Below are 13,328 nucleotides of genomic sequence, written 5' to 3' on the forward strand. Positions count from 1 at the left end.
TTTAAACTTGCAAACAGATGAGGGATTTGTCTTGTTTTGTTTTGAGCATACCTCCAGCACACAGCCAGGGAGAAGATTATTCTGAAAACACTTCAAGCAAGGCTCAAGTTTGCTTGTTAAAGAACTGTAAGATATTTCCTGGCATCCTAGGGTATTTTGACTTGGATGCTGAAGGCAGCCATAGGCCATGACACGGCCCACATCAGGGAGGCTGAAACAAAAAAAACAGTTGTCTCCTTGGTTTTTGGGAACCTGGCAAGGAAGATTTTGCTACTTCTGTAGTATTATTTGGGATGCCACAGAGGCTTTTCCCCTAATATTAGGAAGATTGGTAAATGCACTGTCAAACATGGGGCCCCAGTACAAGCACCCAACATGCAAGTGCCAAAGGATTTGAGCTGAGGCTCATCCCTTCAAGCCAAAGATACTTTGGATTTGCAACACCTGAGAAATAACACAGGAGGGCAGAGCATTAACATCAGGAGAAGTGAAGACTGAGGACAGACACAATAAACTTCTTTTTGAAATTCAAAGAGCTACCAAAGAACTGTTACTGTAAATTATTTCCTGAGGTATCAATGATCTTGCCGATGTTAGGTAGCATTTCTTTCAAGATCTTCTGGGCAGAATTTCACCCTCAATACTTCAGGTTCTTGAGCACTTCTAGTGAATATTCACTCAGGCTGTTTGCAGCAGGCTCTGGTATTTCTCATGGAATAAAGATCAAGTTGACGGGTCAGCAGTTTTGCAAGACAGTCAAATCAGATTTATTTCTGACAGTGGGTCTGGGACTGTACACCTCCCATCTGAAAATTTATAACACTTTATTGAAATCTTCCTGCTCCAGTTTTTCTCCTTCTTCCTTAACACAGAGAAACAGGACACTACCTCCCCGCTGCTGTCTGGCGCATCTCGGTGCCTAGAATGCTTGTTGGGATCTTCTTAGAGAAGAGACATCCCCAATCCCCCAGCAAAAGCCCCCTGGGTAGGGTGTCATGATCTCTGCCCACTCTGAAAATACCCACGCTAAATTCTGCTTTGTGATGGCACTGCCAAACTGGGGCTGAGGCATCTGCACCAGCACTTAGATGGGAACAGGAGCCCACAGAGCTCCCCCCAACTTTTATCCAAGCTCCAGGCTGCAGCACTTTCTGCTCCCCACAGCATTAGCTCAGCAGCTCCCACAGGCTCTGCCTCTGACACAGCCTTCTCCCCAGATGCTACGGCATTTTGGAAAAGGCACAGACAGAACAGCTTGTGCGGAGAAACACATTTATCTATCCATGAGAACATCACAAAGAAAAGAAAGGTAAAACAATAAAGGGCAATGAGCACATTACTTCAGCCTTTCCTGGCCAGTTTTCCTGGATCATGCACATACCCCACTGCTTCAAGGACCAAATTGGGCTCGTGAGACCTTTCTGCTTTCCTCTCCACGCTGAGGACCGTAACCCTGCTTCATGCCATAGACGGCTGCTCATCTGGGAAAGCCCCTCTCTTGAGGGGCCACGTCAGTCTAATCCTCTGCTGATCCTTCTCCCCAGCAGCATTATGCAATACTCAACCACGGCAGTAACCGAGCTGCCCGGTGCAAGACTCCCTGCCTGGACTTCACTCCCTCTCCCCACAACCAACCTCTGAGCCTGACTGACAGGAGTTCTCACCTCCCCATGCATTTCAGCTTAGGTTTGAGCAGTTTGCAAATGCATACAAATCCTACATGAAAAAATCTTCTGGATTGTGCACCCGTGGACTTGCCCACATCCAAAGGCTGCCAATGAGGCAACACCTAATATTTTTTGTTTATATAAAAGGTTCTTGGAGAATACTTCCTTAGTTGGCTGAATGCCATTACCAAACCCTTTTAATGCCATAATTTGTATCTACAATTATAATCACCGAAACCCCCATCATTTTATGCGATTTAAGGATTTCCTTAAGAATAGGGAGCAATATTAGCTTTTCTAGCTGAGTGAATTATTCTGAGTGGGAAAACACTGCTTCCAAAGACAAACCCGAGGAGTCTCTACAACGGCCAGAAGATAAAACTGTGCAAATGAAACAAAGCAAAAGCTTACAGTTTGTCTATATTCAGTATTCTTTTGCTTTTGCCAAAAAGCAAGCAAGCCGTCACCTTAGCAACTATGTCACACTTTGCAGTGCATATGCCACTTCGAACAAACACCTTAAAAGCAGCACCTCCACACTGTGTGCTCCTTTCCATAATGTTCTTTACAGCACTTTGCAGATCCCCCCTGAGAGGAAAAGCCATTAAGACCCCTTTGGCCAGTTGCCAGGCTGGACAGCCAGACAAGACGACCGAGTGCTGTTTTCCACACCGCACCCCAGGCCCATAATACTACTTAACCGCTTTTCTTCGGAGAAAGCTGCACTCGCAGAGGCGTGGCGTGAGCACTTTGCCTTCCATCGCCAGCCCTGCGCAGAGCCCAGCGTTACCCCCGCTTTCTGCCTCCCCCCTTCTCCTGCGTCGGGAGGAGGTCCCCTCTCCCGCAGCAGAGCGGAGACTTCAGCCAGCGACCAGGAGGTCTCCTGCCCCTTGCCGTCACACGTAGCGCCGTGAATCCAGGTTAACTCAGGGACCAGAGGATCCAAATGATGAAAGGGTTTTATCACAAGCACCTCCAAGCCTGTCCTCCCCTGACTGCAACATTTGAATCCAGAGATGTCAACACGCAGGGCTTTTACCTGGGGCTCCAATTATGCAGATGCTGATTTACAGGAGTGATGACTGAAACATCTCCCTCATAAAAATTGGCAAGGAGACTTTAACCGTGTATGTCTAATGGCAGAACCCTCTATCTCCATGCATCTTCTTGCTAGTTTGAAAGTCAGATCATTTTTGTTCTTCCTTTCATAGAAACCTGGTTTGCATATATAATCAAATTTAGCATTAATGAGTCTCTCTCCTCATCTTCTATTCCTAATGCTTGCAACAGCCACACTCAGATAACACCAGCAGATTCTGCCATCGAGAAGGTGGCTTACCATAAGGAGATTTTACCAGCTTCACCCAGGGATTTCCACGGAAGCAGTACATAACTCCAAGAACTCCTGCCTCCTGGAGCACTGTATCTCAACCATATGTGCTAATCCTACATAACTCACTTATACCAGGTCCCACTCTGGGCTGCTTGAGAATCACCAGGTTTTAAATGAATCGTTAGGTGACCTTTTAAAATCAACTCTTCCACTATCACAACATGAGCCTAAGTGGAAAATGGTAGGCACTTTTCAGATGAAAGACGTCATTTATCTGCAATGTGGTCAGGCATTGCTGACCTTTTCTCCTTCCCTCCTTGCCTGTACCAGCATTTGCACCATTTTAACAGCAACTTTTCGATGGGACAAGATTAGCACAGTTCTCAGTTTCCAACAAGATATGCACACAGATGAACATGCATGTGAACAGCGTGCAGAACAGCCGGCTCTCTGCAGTCTGCGTAAAACCATGGGATCACAAGACAGATTTTCTGCTCTTTCACTTGTGTGCGGGGTTTTCAGTCTCTAGGGCTTCCACCCTTCTTCTGCTACGCTGATCTAAAAGCATATGGTTTATCAAAGCCAAAGGTTTCGGAATCACAAGACTGCCAGAAGTTGAGACTTTAAGATGACAACGTAAAATACCATGTAGGCACCGTTACTCTGCTGCCGCTTTTATCCCAGTCCCACTGACAGAGTGACCTATGGCTTTCACATCTGTGAGACTACAGAAACTTTTCCGATCTCTCCTATCACACACAACAGAGCCTGATGTCTAACGGCAAAATCCACCTCCCGGTTCTTCCTCATAAAAATAATTTGTCCAACAGAGTTTCCTGCCTGCAGATTACCGATGCCCTGATACCTGTTCCGAAGTTGTATGTCCAATGACAAGGGCCAACAAAGCCGGCTCGCAGGGCCCGGGTCTCTCGGACACTCACATCCCGTTGTTTCACTGGGGCAATTTTTGTCTGTACAGAGCTGCAGTGTATTTTGCATGCATTATGCTAAGCTGCCTATAAGGAATCATCCAATTAATGACAGCTTACAGAGAAGGGTTAGTTACACGGTAATTACCTTTCTAATATTAAAATACCAAAGAAATGGATTTACATTTTTTGATTGTGGCACATGTTTTATTCACCTGACACTACACATACAAGACCTTTGAGGTAGTAACTTCGACCAGGTTTTCAAGAACAGCTAGGTACCCAAATCCTAAGGCAGACATCAAAAAACCTGATGATATGTTTTTTACATGTGTTTGTGTATCTGTCCTGGTTTTGGCTGGGATAGAGTTAATCTTCTTCATAGTAGCTAGCATGGGGCTAGGTTTTGGATTTGTGCTGGAAACAGGGTTGATAACCCAGGGGTGTTTTCGTTCCTGCTGAGCAGTGCTGACACACAGTCAAGGCCTTTTCTGCTCCTCACCCCACCCCACCAGCGAGGAGGCTGGGGGGGCACAAGGAGCTGGGAGGGGACACGGCTGGGACAGCTGACCCCAGCTGCCCAAAGGGCTATTCCATACCATATGGTGCCATGCTCAGTATGTAAAGCTGGGGAAGAAGAAGGAAGGGGGGGACATTTGGAGTGATGGTGTTTGTCTTCCCAAGTCACCATTAGGCGTGATGGAGCCCTGCTTTCCTGGAGATGGCTGAACACCTGCCTGCCCATGGGAAGGAGTGAAGGAATTCCTTGTTTTGCTTTGCCTGCGCACACGGCTTTTGCTTTCCCTATTAAACTGTCTTTATCTCAGCCCACGAGTTTTCTCACTTTTGCTCTTCCGATTCTCTCCCCCATCCCACCAGGGGGGAGTGAGCGAGCGGCTGGGTGGGCTTAGTTGCTGGTTGAGGTTAAACCATGACAGTATCCTACATGCCAAGATGGATGGACCCAGCACCAGTTGCAGCATCTGATCCTGACATTACATAAGCAACATCAGCAGGCAGAAAGAAATATTCTTTTTATTAAGGTTTTTCTTTCAATATGAGGGTAGAGAAGATCAAACACTCAACTATTCCAGCCCTGCCTCCATGAGGAGCATTAAGCTTCAGCAAGGTTACCCTGCTCCATCATCTAAAGTCTCTGCCCATGCCAGAGTAGACAGCAGCCTTCTGGTTAAGCAAAAACCAAACAAGCACAAGCAAACACGATTGAGAGTCTCAAGCAACTATAAAATATCTCAGGCCCATAATACACTAAACAGAGCAAACTACTAATCACACATGCCTCATGCAAGCATTACCTTCTTAATTTTTTTTCCAATTATTTCCATCATCTCAAGATATCTAGGCTTTTCTAGGACACACTTGAAAGCATGGAGCTACTTAGGTCCATTCGTATGCATGCAAATATAATCCAACAAAAGCGCTCCATGGTCAGATGAGCAATCAGCATTAGGACAAAAGACAAGACTTATTATCAGTCTTTCAAGATTCAGATTCCCTTTGCCTTCCAAACACACATCTGTTTGCAAGGCAAGGGTTGCTAACCCTTTCAGAAGCTATACAATCAAAGCAAACTTGACTCTTGCCAGGCTGGCAACAGCCTGGCCTTTTGCCCGGCTCACAAATCAAATGATCACATTGTGAAGGCAAGGAAGCAAAGCAAGGTTAGCTTGGTCCACGTACGCACAGAGTTTTGAAACCGCCCTGCAATTCCTTTGTCCAGTTTCCACCAGAGATGAATGGGGATTTGTTGTCCAAATGCCCTGAGCTGCTTTGGAAATCTCTGGCACATCCCATGAAGATGTTCATGAGCAGTGATGATCTGCACTCGTGCAAGGCCTGGAATGTATTTTTTCTGCACAAAGGCCAGAATGAAAACAATTCCTCTGACACATTTGGGTTCATTGAACATCCTAATGTCCACTTCCAAGTTGTCCTACCAAGAAAAGTCCCAGTATCCACAAGGTTTGTCCTGCAACATAAATGACTCACATCTGCCCTGACACAAGCAGCACTGGCTTAGACAGAGCCACTTCTACGGTCTTTGTGCCCAAAATACCCCCTCTGCTGTGCCCAGACAGGGCTGCAAACTGGCAGAGCAGGGAGCCTGTTGCACAGTATTTTAAAACAACAACCTGCAGATAATCAGCAGGGCAATCAGTGCCTCCCAGCTTGCAAAACGGTGGAGTTTCTGCATTTCTGCTGTTTATGAAGGATTACAGGGAAAGGTGTTAGGGAAGCACTGCAGCTACGGTTATTTTACACGGAAACTGAACAAATGTCAGGTTGCTTTGGGTCTGCAGGAGGAAAGTTGTTTGTGGCAAATCGCTGCGAGGGAACAGCAAAGTAATGAAAGAGCTCAGCCTAGCGATACAAAGTTTCTGTTTTTACAACAATATTTTTGCAGGTAACCACCTGATTATACACGAGGTAATTCATATACACATCGCACTGTGATGCAGAGCCCCGCTTTTCACTTCATTTGCTTTTGTAGGGCTCCAGGGAGGCAACGACTGCAAAACAAACAGACCACAACCGACAAACTTGCTTGTCTTGCTTACTTTTTGCAGACCCCAATAAAAGCAGTCTAAACACATCCAGAGATCCACAGGACTGAAATGAATCCAGGGAGACGAATGAACATATTTCTTCTCTTTCATCTTTCCTTATTCATTATTGTCAGGTGCAGGTATAGGACAGTCATTTCTCAAGTGAAGTTGTAATAGTGTTTGTGACATTGCAACTGGTTGTAGTGCCACAGTAGATTATCATGAGAAACAAGCTTCAGAAGGACACCCTCTTCTCATGCAAAGATCTGTGGAGTAACAGCCAAGGGAACAGAGAGGAGCAAGAACAAACACGGCTTTTAAACAGCTTTTCCCTGCCCCCAGCACATGCCGTGAAGCAAGAGTTGAATCAAAGCTGGAAACACCCAGGGCCTATCTTGTACAGCTGTGTGCAGCTTTCCAAGCCCAGATTTGTGATCCACATACTGTAAGCACACGATCTATTACCAAGGTAGAGTTCAAAAACTGCAACTCTTGCTTAATTGCTAAAAGTCACTTTTTTTTCTTCCCTCTCTCTCAACCTTTCCTGGGCCTCAGCCAATACTGTCTCTTAATGGCTTCTAAATGCAATTTCTTGGCTGAAAATAAGATTACAAAGTACATGAGAAATACAAATGAAAACATATTACAGTGCTGTGAATATTCAGAAGAATCAGTCTTATCTCAGCGTCTTCTCTCTGGGTCTTAGGTGATAAAGTAGAAGTTTGAAGAAGATCAGATAAAGTCCCTGCTCCTCTAGACAGAGGTCCATGTCTGGGCCAGACTACAGGTAAACTGGAATTTGCATACCTATAGATTGTTTCTGCAACAGTTACACTTTCACGCTTGAGAAACCTACAGCCACCCTAGCTGTCTCCAGACTTGCAAGTGTTTGCACTCATTAATACGCAAATTCCAGCAGCACTGTTGTACAAGAGGTTTATTAATAAAGATGTGCTGACACCTGAGCCACCGTGGGCCTGCCCAAACCGCCCAAAAGGCGAGAGTGCAAATTCAAGGCTGGACTGCCTGGACCAGCTGAGGACATTTTCGGTCTACACCACCTCCACCCTACCAGCCCTTCTGAGGAACCCCCCACCTCTGCCATCTGTGGTGCAACACCACAAAGCCTCCCCCCAAGCACGAGAGCCACCCAACGCCCAGAACTGCTGCGTCACCAGCTGGGCTATGAACTTTATTTCTCTGCAGATGCAATCTAGGACTCAAGTGGGAGGTGTTAAGAGGTGCCATGAGTAGCATATGGGCTATAGTACACAAACAACAGGGCAGAAACACCAGTTTTCCCCTTCTTACATTGCAGAAAGGGCTTTCCCCACCTCTGTGTCCTACCTGCTTGCTTTTCACACTAGAAATCCAAACCTTGGCTTTCTGGGAAATATGCATTAAAAAAGCCTAAGTTTTCCAAAAGCAGAAGTTAACACCTCCCTTTTAGATGACAAATAAGCTAAAAGAAGGCAACATTAAAATTACTTGCACTTGCTTTCCCAATTCCTCAAACTCTGTAAAACTGGGTGTTATGATTCCGCTGCCACGTCACTCGCAGGACACCGGTCACACCCTCTGACAGGTGATCACTGCAAAGCTCTGAAAAACTCATCAGTGTTAACAAGAGCAGGTTTAATAAATTCCACTGTCACCAGCACTTTTTGCAAAAAAAGCCCCACTCACACATGATTTAACACCTGAAATGAAACAGCTGTAAATCCAGCAATTAGCGGTGTAATTTGCCTGTTCTGATCAAGTGCACCAAGGGCTGAGAGGCTGCCAGGGAATGTGGAAGCAGACGCAGAATTTGCTGGAGCATTTGGTGGTTTTTAAACTTTCGAATTATAATTATGCTGAAAAAAGGAGTCTGAGGGAGAGATGGACACTTAATTGAGACCAGAGATGGTAGAGAGAGGTGGAGAGCAGCTGGGAGGTGCGATGAGAGAAGACAGATGGGAGCAACAAGATGAAGTGAATAGAGCTGGAATTTGGGTAATCCAAAAAGCCTTTCAAGTATATATATTAAAAAAAAAAAGTCTTCCACTCTCTGAGGTATCATATGCTAAAATGTGCTTAATTCTACTCACACATACATTTCAAAAAGGGAAAAAGTAATTTCTCAGACCATCTTAAATGTTAACATACTCTGCATCCTTCTCCCGCATTCCCTTATTGCCAAGGACTGATACACCTCAACCGTGTCCGAAGAGCCCTGTTTACATACAGCCACATGTGCATTTATCTATGTACAAACAGGCAATGTGCAGCCAGAGCAGCCAGAAGAGTTCTACGTGTGGCTTTCAACCATGACAAAGGCAGCTTTTATATTCGGCTATTGGAAGAAGTTACAGACCCAGGAAACTGCCAAGCGAAAAGGGTTCCCACTCGCTGTCCCGAGGATGCCAACGCACCGGGGTGAACAATTTCCTCGAAGGCCCCAGCCTGCGCCCCCCAGCCCAGAGCCCTTCCCGGAGGAGCTCGCTTCCCAGCCACCATGAGACATAGCTTCACCGGGCAGATAGTCAAAAGACTACGCTCCCAGCAGCTATTTGCCGTAGAAATAGCTTTGCTCCCCGTTCTTCTGCTTCGTGGCGTGCGCTGCAGAATGGTTAAATCACCCCCAGACCCGTGTCCAGAGCTCAGCCCCTGGGTGTCCTGACTTCTCCTCGAGGTAAGAGCAGCAGTGCCGGATGGGTTTGCGGGAGCTCTGGGCGAGGAACACAAGGGACCTCGTCCATCGTCTGCATGCAGGTCACCCCGCTGCGGGGCCGCCTTGTCCCACGCCCATGGCACCACCATCCCCATCACCCATCGCCCCAAAGTGGCACCTGGTGCTCTGGGGCGCCCAGCAGGGAAGAGGAGCTGCTGACTGCGGGCAGGGACCGGGTCCGGGGTGAGAAGCTGCCCCCAGCACGCCAAAACACCCCCTTGCAAACGGCCCGCGGCCAGGCTGCACGCAGCGGGTGTGAACACGTGGATAAACCCACCCGCACGGGGACGCGCCCCCCAAAATACGCGGCTTACATAATTCCCCAGCCAGTCGGCGTTAGGGGAATGTGATTAATCCTCCATGACATGTTCTGAACTTTCCGTTCAGAGAGGCTCTCTCCTCCCGCAGACCTACTGGCGATGAATGTCATTTGACCTGCAGACTTCACTACGAATGAGCATCAGAGCAACAAACAGTGACATTGCTCCGCAAACCAATTATCTGCCTCCTTCCCCGCTCGGCCCAGAAACAAGTTTGCTAAATGCATAACGAGGATTTTTTTTTTCCCCGTTTTTTTAAAAAAAATCGTTTACATTCAGCACAAGGATGGGGGGGGGGGGCACTCACAAACCCAGCCCCCAGCCCGCCCCGCCGGCCACATCGCTGTAGGATGAGAGTCCCCAGGCTCAGCCCCTCGCCCCCACCCCCGTGTCCCCTGTCCCCAGCCCCTCCGCAGCCCCCGCCGCCGTCCCAGCCCGGCTCCCACCTGTTCCGCGGGGCGCAGCGCCCTGCGCGCACTTTGGGGACAGCCCCCCTCCCCAGCCCACCCGCGGCCGAACCCCCCCCCGAGACTCACCCACTCGAGCACCCGGAGGAAGGCCAGCGGCTCCTTCACCACTCGGAAAGTGCCCGCGGAGGCGAGCTGCGGGCAGAGAGAGGGAGTCAGCGCCGCGCCCGCTCCGCGCTCCCCCCGCATCCCGCCCGCCCGCCCGCGGGGCTCCGCGTACCTGGTCCACCGCCTCCATGGCGCCGCAGCCCCGCGGAGCCGAGCGGCGCGGAGCCGGGCGGAGCGGAGCGGAGCGGAGCCGCCCGCCAGCCGGGGATGCGCGGCGCTGCCCCCGCGCACGCCGGGCGGAGCAGCCGGGCGGGGCCCCGCGCCCCCCGCGCCGCCCCGCGGAGCCGCCCCGCGCCCCGGCACCGCTCCGGCCTCCGCCCGCTGCCCGAGCGCCGCTTCCCCCGCCGCCGCGCCACTTTTTACAATTATTATTAAAATTTGCTTCAAAAATATGTAATTTTTATTTCGGGGCAGGAAGGAAAAGGAAGACGTCGGGGAAAGAATAAAAAAAAAGACGACAATAAACTGCCTCCCCAGAAACTATTAACATTTTAGCGGAAGCAGCGCGGACAGGGGATGGCACCACGCCGCACCGTGTCCTTCCTTCCCCTCCCGCGGCAAACTCGCCTGCCGCCCCCGGGCCCCCGCGCCGCAGGGCTGCAGCTCTGCCAGCCTGCTCCCGAAGCGCTCAGTCCGGCTTTTGTAGCATTTCCTTGACAGCAGAACAGCGTTTTCTGTCTTGCATTGCCATCGTGCTGGCCTCGTTTCCCAACGTAGCCTTAATAATTGTAATAGATCCTGGGTGGCACAGCCTGGCAGGAGCAGCAGTTCCCTGTGTCCGTCCACGCTTGGGTTGCCCTTGCTTGCTGACAGCATTGCCGCTTCCTTGGGGCATTAAAACATCACCAGGAGGGTTCTGTGATGGAGCCAGGTCCTGCCCCAGCAAAGGCTCAGGAAAGTGCTGAGGGCACAAACCCATCACCCTATTTAACAGCACATATCCAGCAACTAGACTTAGACTCCGATTCTGCAAACATTTGCATATTCACTTAACTGCCACCCTGACAACCAGTTGTGCCACCAGAAGGACACCAGTGCTCAAATAGGATTTGGGCCCTAAGTAGGTCAGAGACTGCCATATCTGCCTAAAAAAATACCTGAAGCTTTTATGCCCTGTAAGGAATCAGCCATCTGCAAAAGTTTAAGTCGTCAATTAGTTTTTCCTCAGACTAAAGCTCTATTTAAAAATAAAAATCCCAATGTATTCTTGGAGTAAACAAGATGCATGTGGGAAGGGATGAATTTTTGAAGGTTTCATTGGAATTTGAGGCAGAGGATTTAGTGTCAAAGTCATGGATCTGCAACAAGCCCAGCTGTTGCTGGGTTTTTAAATATGGTTTTTTAAATAATCTTTTTTTACCCTATCAAAACCAGCTTTGAGGTCAGAATTACAATAACATTTCATTTTTTCAAGAAAAAAAACCAAAACAGGTGTTGTATTTTGTGCCCTCCTTTCTGCCCTAGGAGAAAAAACAGGAAAGAAAAATGGAGAACTTTTCCTTCCACAATGTTTTCAAGTAAGCTTTTTTATTTATTTAAATAGCAACCTCTAGGAAATACAACACACTTCTCAGCAATTCCAGTAACTGCCTGCTGGTGACCTAGTGCCACGGGAGGCAGACTCCCTGCGCAGGTGCAGAGGGACAAGAGCATCCCTAAGCCTCCAAAAGGCACAAGGAGGCAGTGAAACAAAATTTGCTCTCTGACTTTCAGCCACAGCTTCCCCCACTAGTGCAGAGATGCAGGGCCAGGTCACTGCGAGCCACCTGCCTTCAGCTCTCACACCTGAAGGAGAAATTAGTTCGGTCCCCAAGAAGAACAGGGTAACCGTGCTCCATCCTGCAGAGGTTTCCAGCTCTGGTGTCTCAGATATCGGCCATAGTTAGTCCAGCACAAGTAAGCACTCAGGTTCTTGGCTGTGGGAAGTTTCATTGCTTGTGCTTTACCATGGCTCTCATGTGCCGTTTCCTTTAATAGGTTTCTTTCATGGAGAGACTTACAGCTGTGGATGTATTGAAGCAGTTCAAAAAATCTCCTGAGAGATTAAAAAAAATACTGAAACATTTAGTAAAGGCATAACTGAGCAGTAGACTGGGGAGATGTGGAGAATCTTTTTTCCTTAATTTTATCAGTAGGATATTCTGGAAGAAATATATGTCCAATCTCCATTGACTGCCATGGAGAACTGGAAGCCTAATTCCCTCACCCTTTATTAATTACCTCTATTGTAATACTGAGATTTTTAGTAGCACTTAAACTTCAGTTTTCAAAACTTGTCAAAGGCAGAAAAACAAAAGTAAATATTCTTAAGACCTTCACGACTGGCAGGTTGGACCCCCTTGAAGACTGGGATGGTTTCCCCGCTGCTCTCTAGCTCAGCACACTTGGGCTTGCAGCAGCTACAGGAGCTCCCTCGTGCTGCATTTTCCATTGCCTTTCTACCATCCCAGCTGTGTTTTGGCTCTGTGCCCTCCAGTGCTCGGCCATCCCCACCTCAGCTCCCCCTCTGGCTGGAAATCCTTGCAGAACCATGGCAGCAACCTGACTTTGTAGTCAGTGCTCAGTGCCTCTTCTAGCCTTTATTAAGTCTTCCAGATGGCTGTTAGCATTTGTACTGAAGTATGGCAAAGGGTCTCTGGCTTTCACAGCTGCCCTCTCTACACATGGTCCCAGTTAGCTCAGAAGTAAGAGCATCTCCTTCCCAGTTCTTGAGCCTCCTAGTACAAACCTTGTTCGGCAAATGACATTAGAGATCCACACTTTTTTGATACTACATAATAAACCACACTCTGAAACGCATGTTTGAACTAGCCGAGATATGTCTGCAATTACTGGAGGTAACAGCAAGAACCCATAGACCAAAATGCTAATTTATATTCACTGTTCTCACACCTGGATGACTGTGCTTGACATGCATTAATCAAAAAATGCCATAGAGGTGCAGTTACAAATCTCCACGGTGAATGAAAAATAGCCTGGGGAGACCAAAAGTGTTTCACAGGGACAGGACCTCACACCATGAGTGTGCTCCCTAAAGACAGGAACCTCCTACCCTTTCCTTTCCTTGGAAAGGGTCCACCAGTGCCATAGGGGAAGCAGCAATACCAGTCCTGCATCACTGCTGGGGTCCAAAGTCCCCCACAGGACACTATTGCTTTAGTGCTTTTCCCACTTCAATTTGGAAGAATAAATTTAATTGGCATAAATCACAATATGGCACGTTT

At 48.1% G+C, this 13,328-nt stretch overlaps 1 protein-coding gene across 1 annotated transcript in view; it reads right to left on the minus strand.

Annotated features, from left to right (window-relative positions):
* Positions 1-10,340, minus strand: part of SYNPR (synaptoporin) — a 108,788-nt gene extending 98,448 nt beyond the window's left edge. The window contains exons 1-2 of the mRNA XM_075513983.1: positions 10,217-10,340; positions 10,066-10,131 (exon numbers count right to left, since the gene is read on the minus strand). Of these exons, the coding sequence (XP_075370098.1) occupies positions 10,066-10,131; positions 10,217-10,234 (84 nt within the window). The 5' untranslated portion in view covers positions 10,235-10,340. The remainder of the gene's footprint in view (positions 1-10,065; positions 10,132-10,216) is intronic.
* Between the last annotated feature and the right edge of the window lie 2,988 nt (positions 10,341-13,328).

The sequence above is a fragment of the Mycteria americana genome, chromosome 11 (genome assembly GCF_035582795.1).
Source record: "Mycteria americana isolate JAX WOST 10 ecotype Jacksonville Zoo and Gardens chromosome 11, USCA_MyAme_1.0, whole genome shotgun sequence".
Taxonomy (NCBI): domain Eukaryota; kingdom Metazoa; phylum Chordata; class Aves; order Ciconiiformes; family Ciconiidae; genus Mycteria; species Mycteria americana.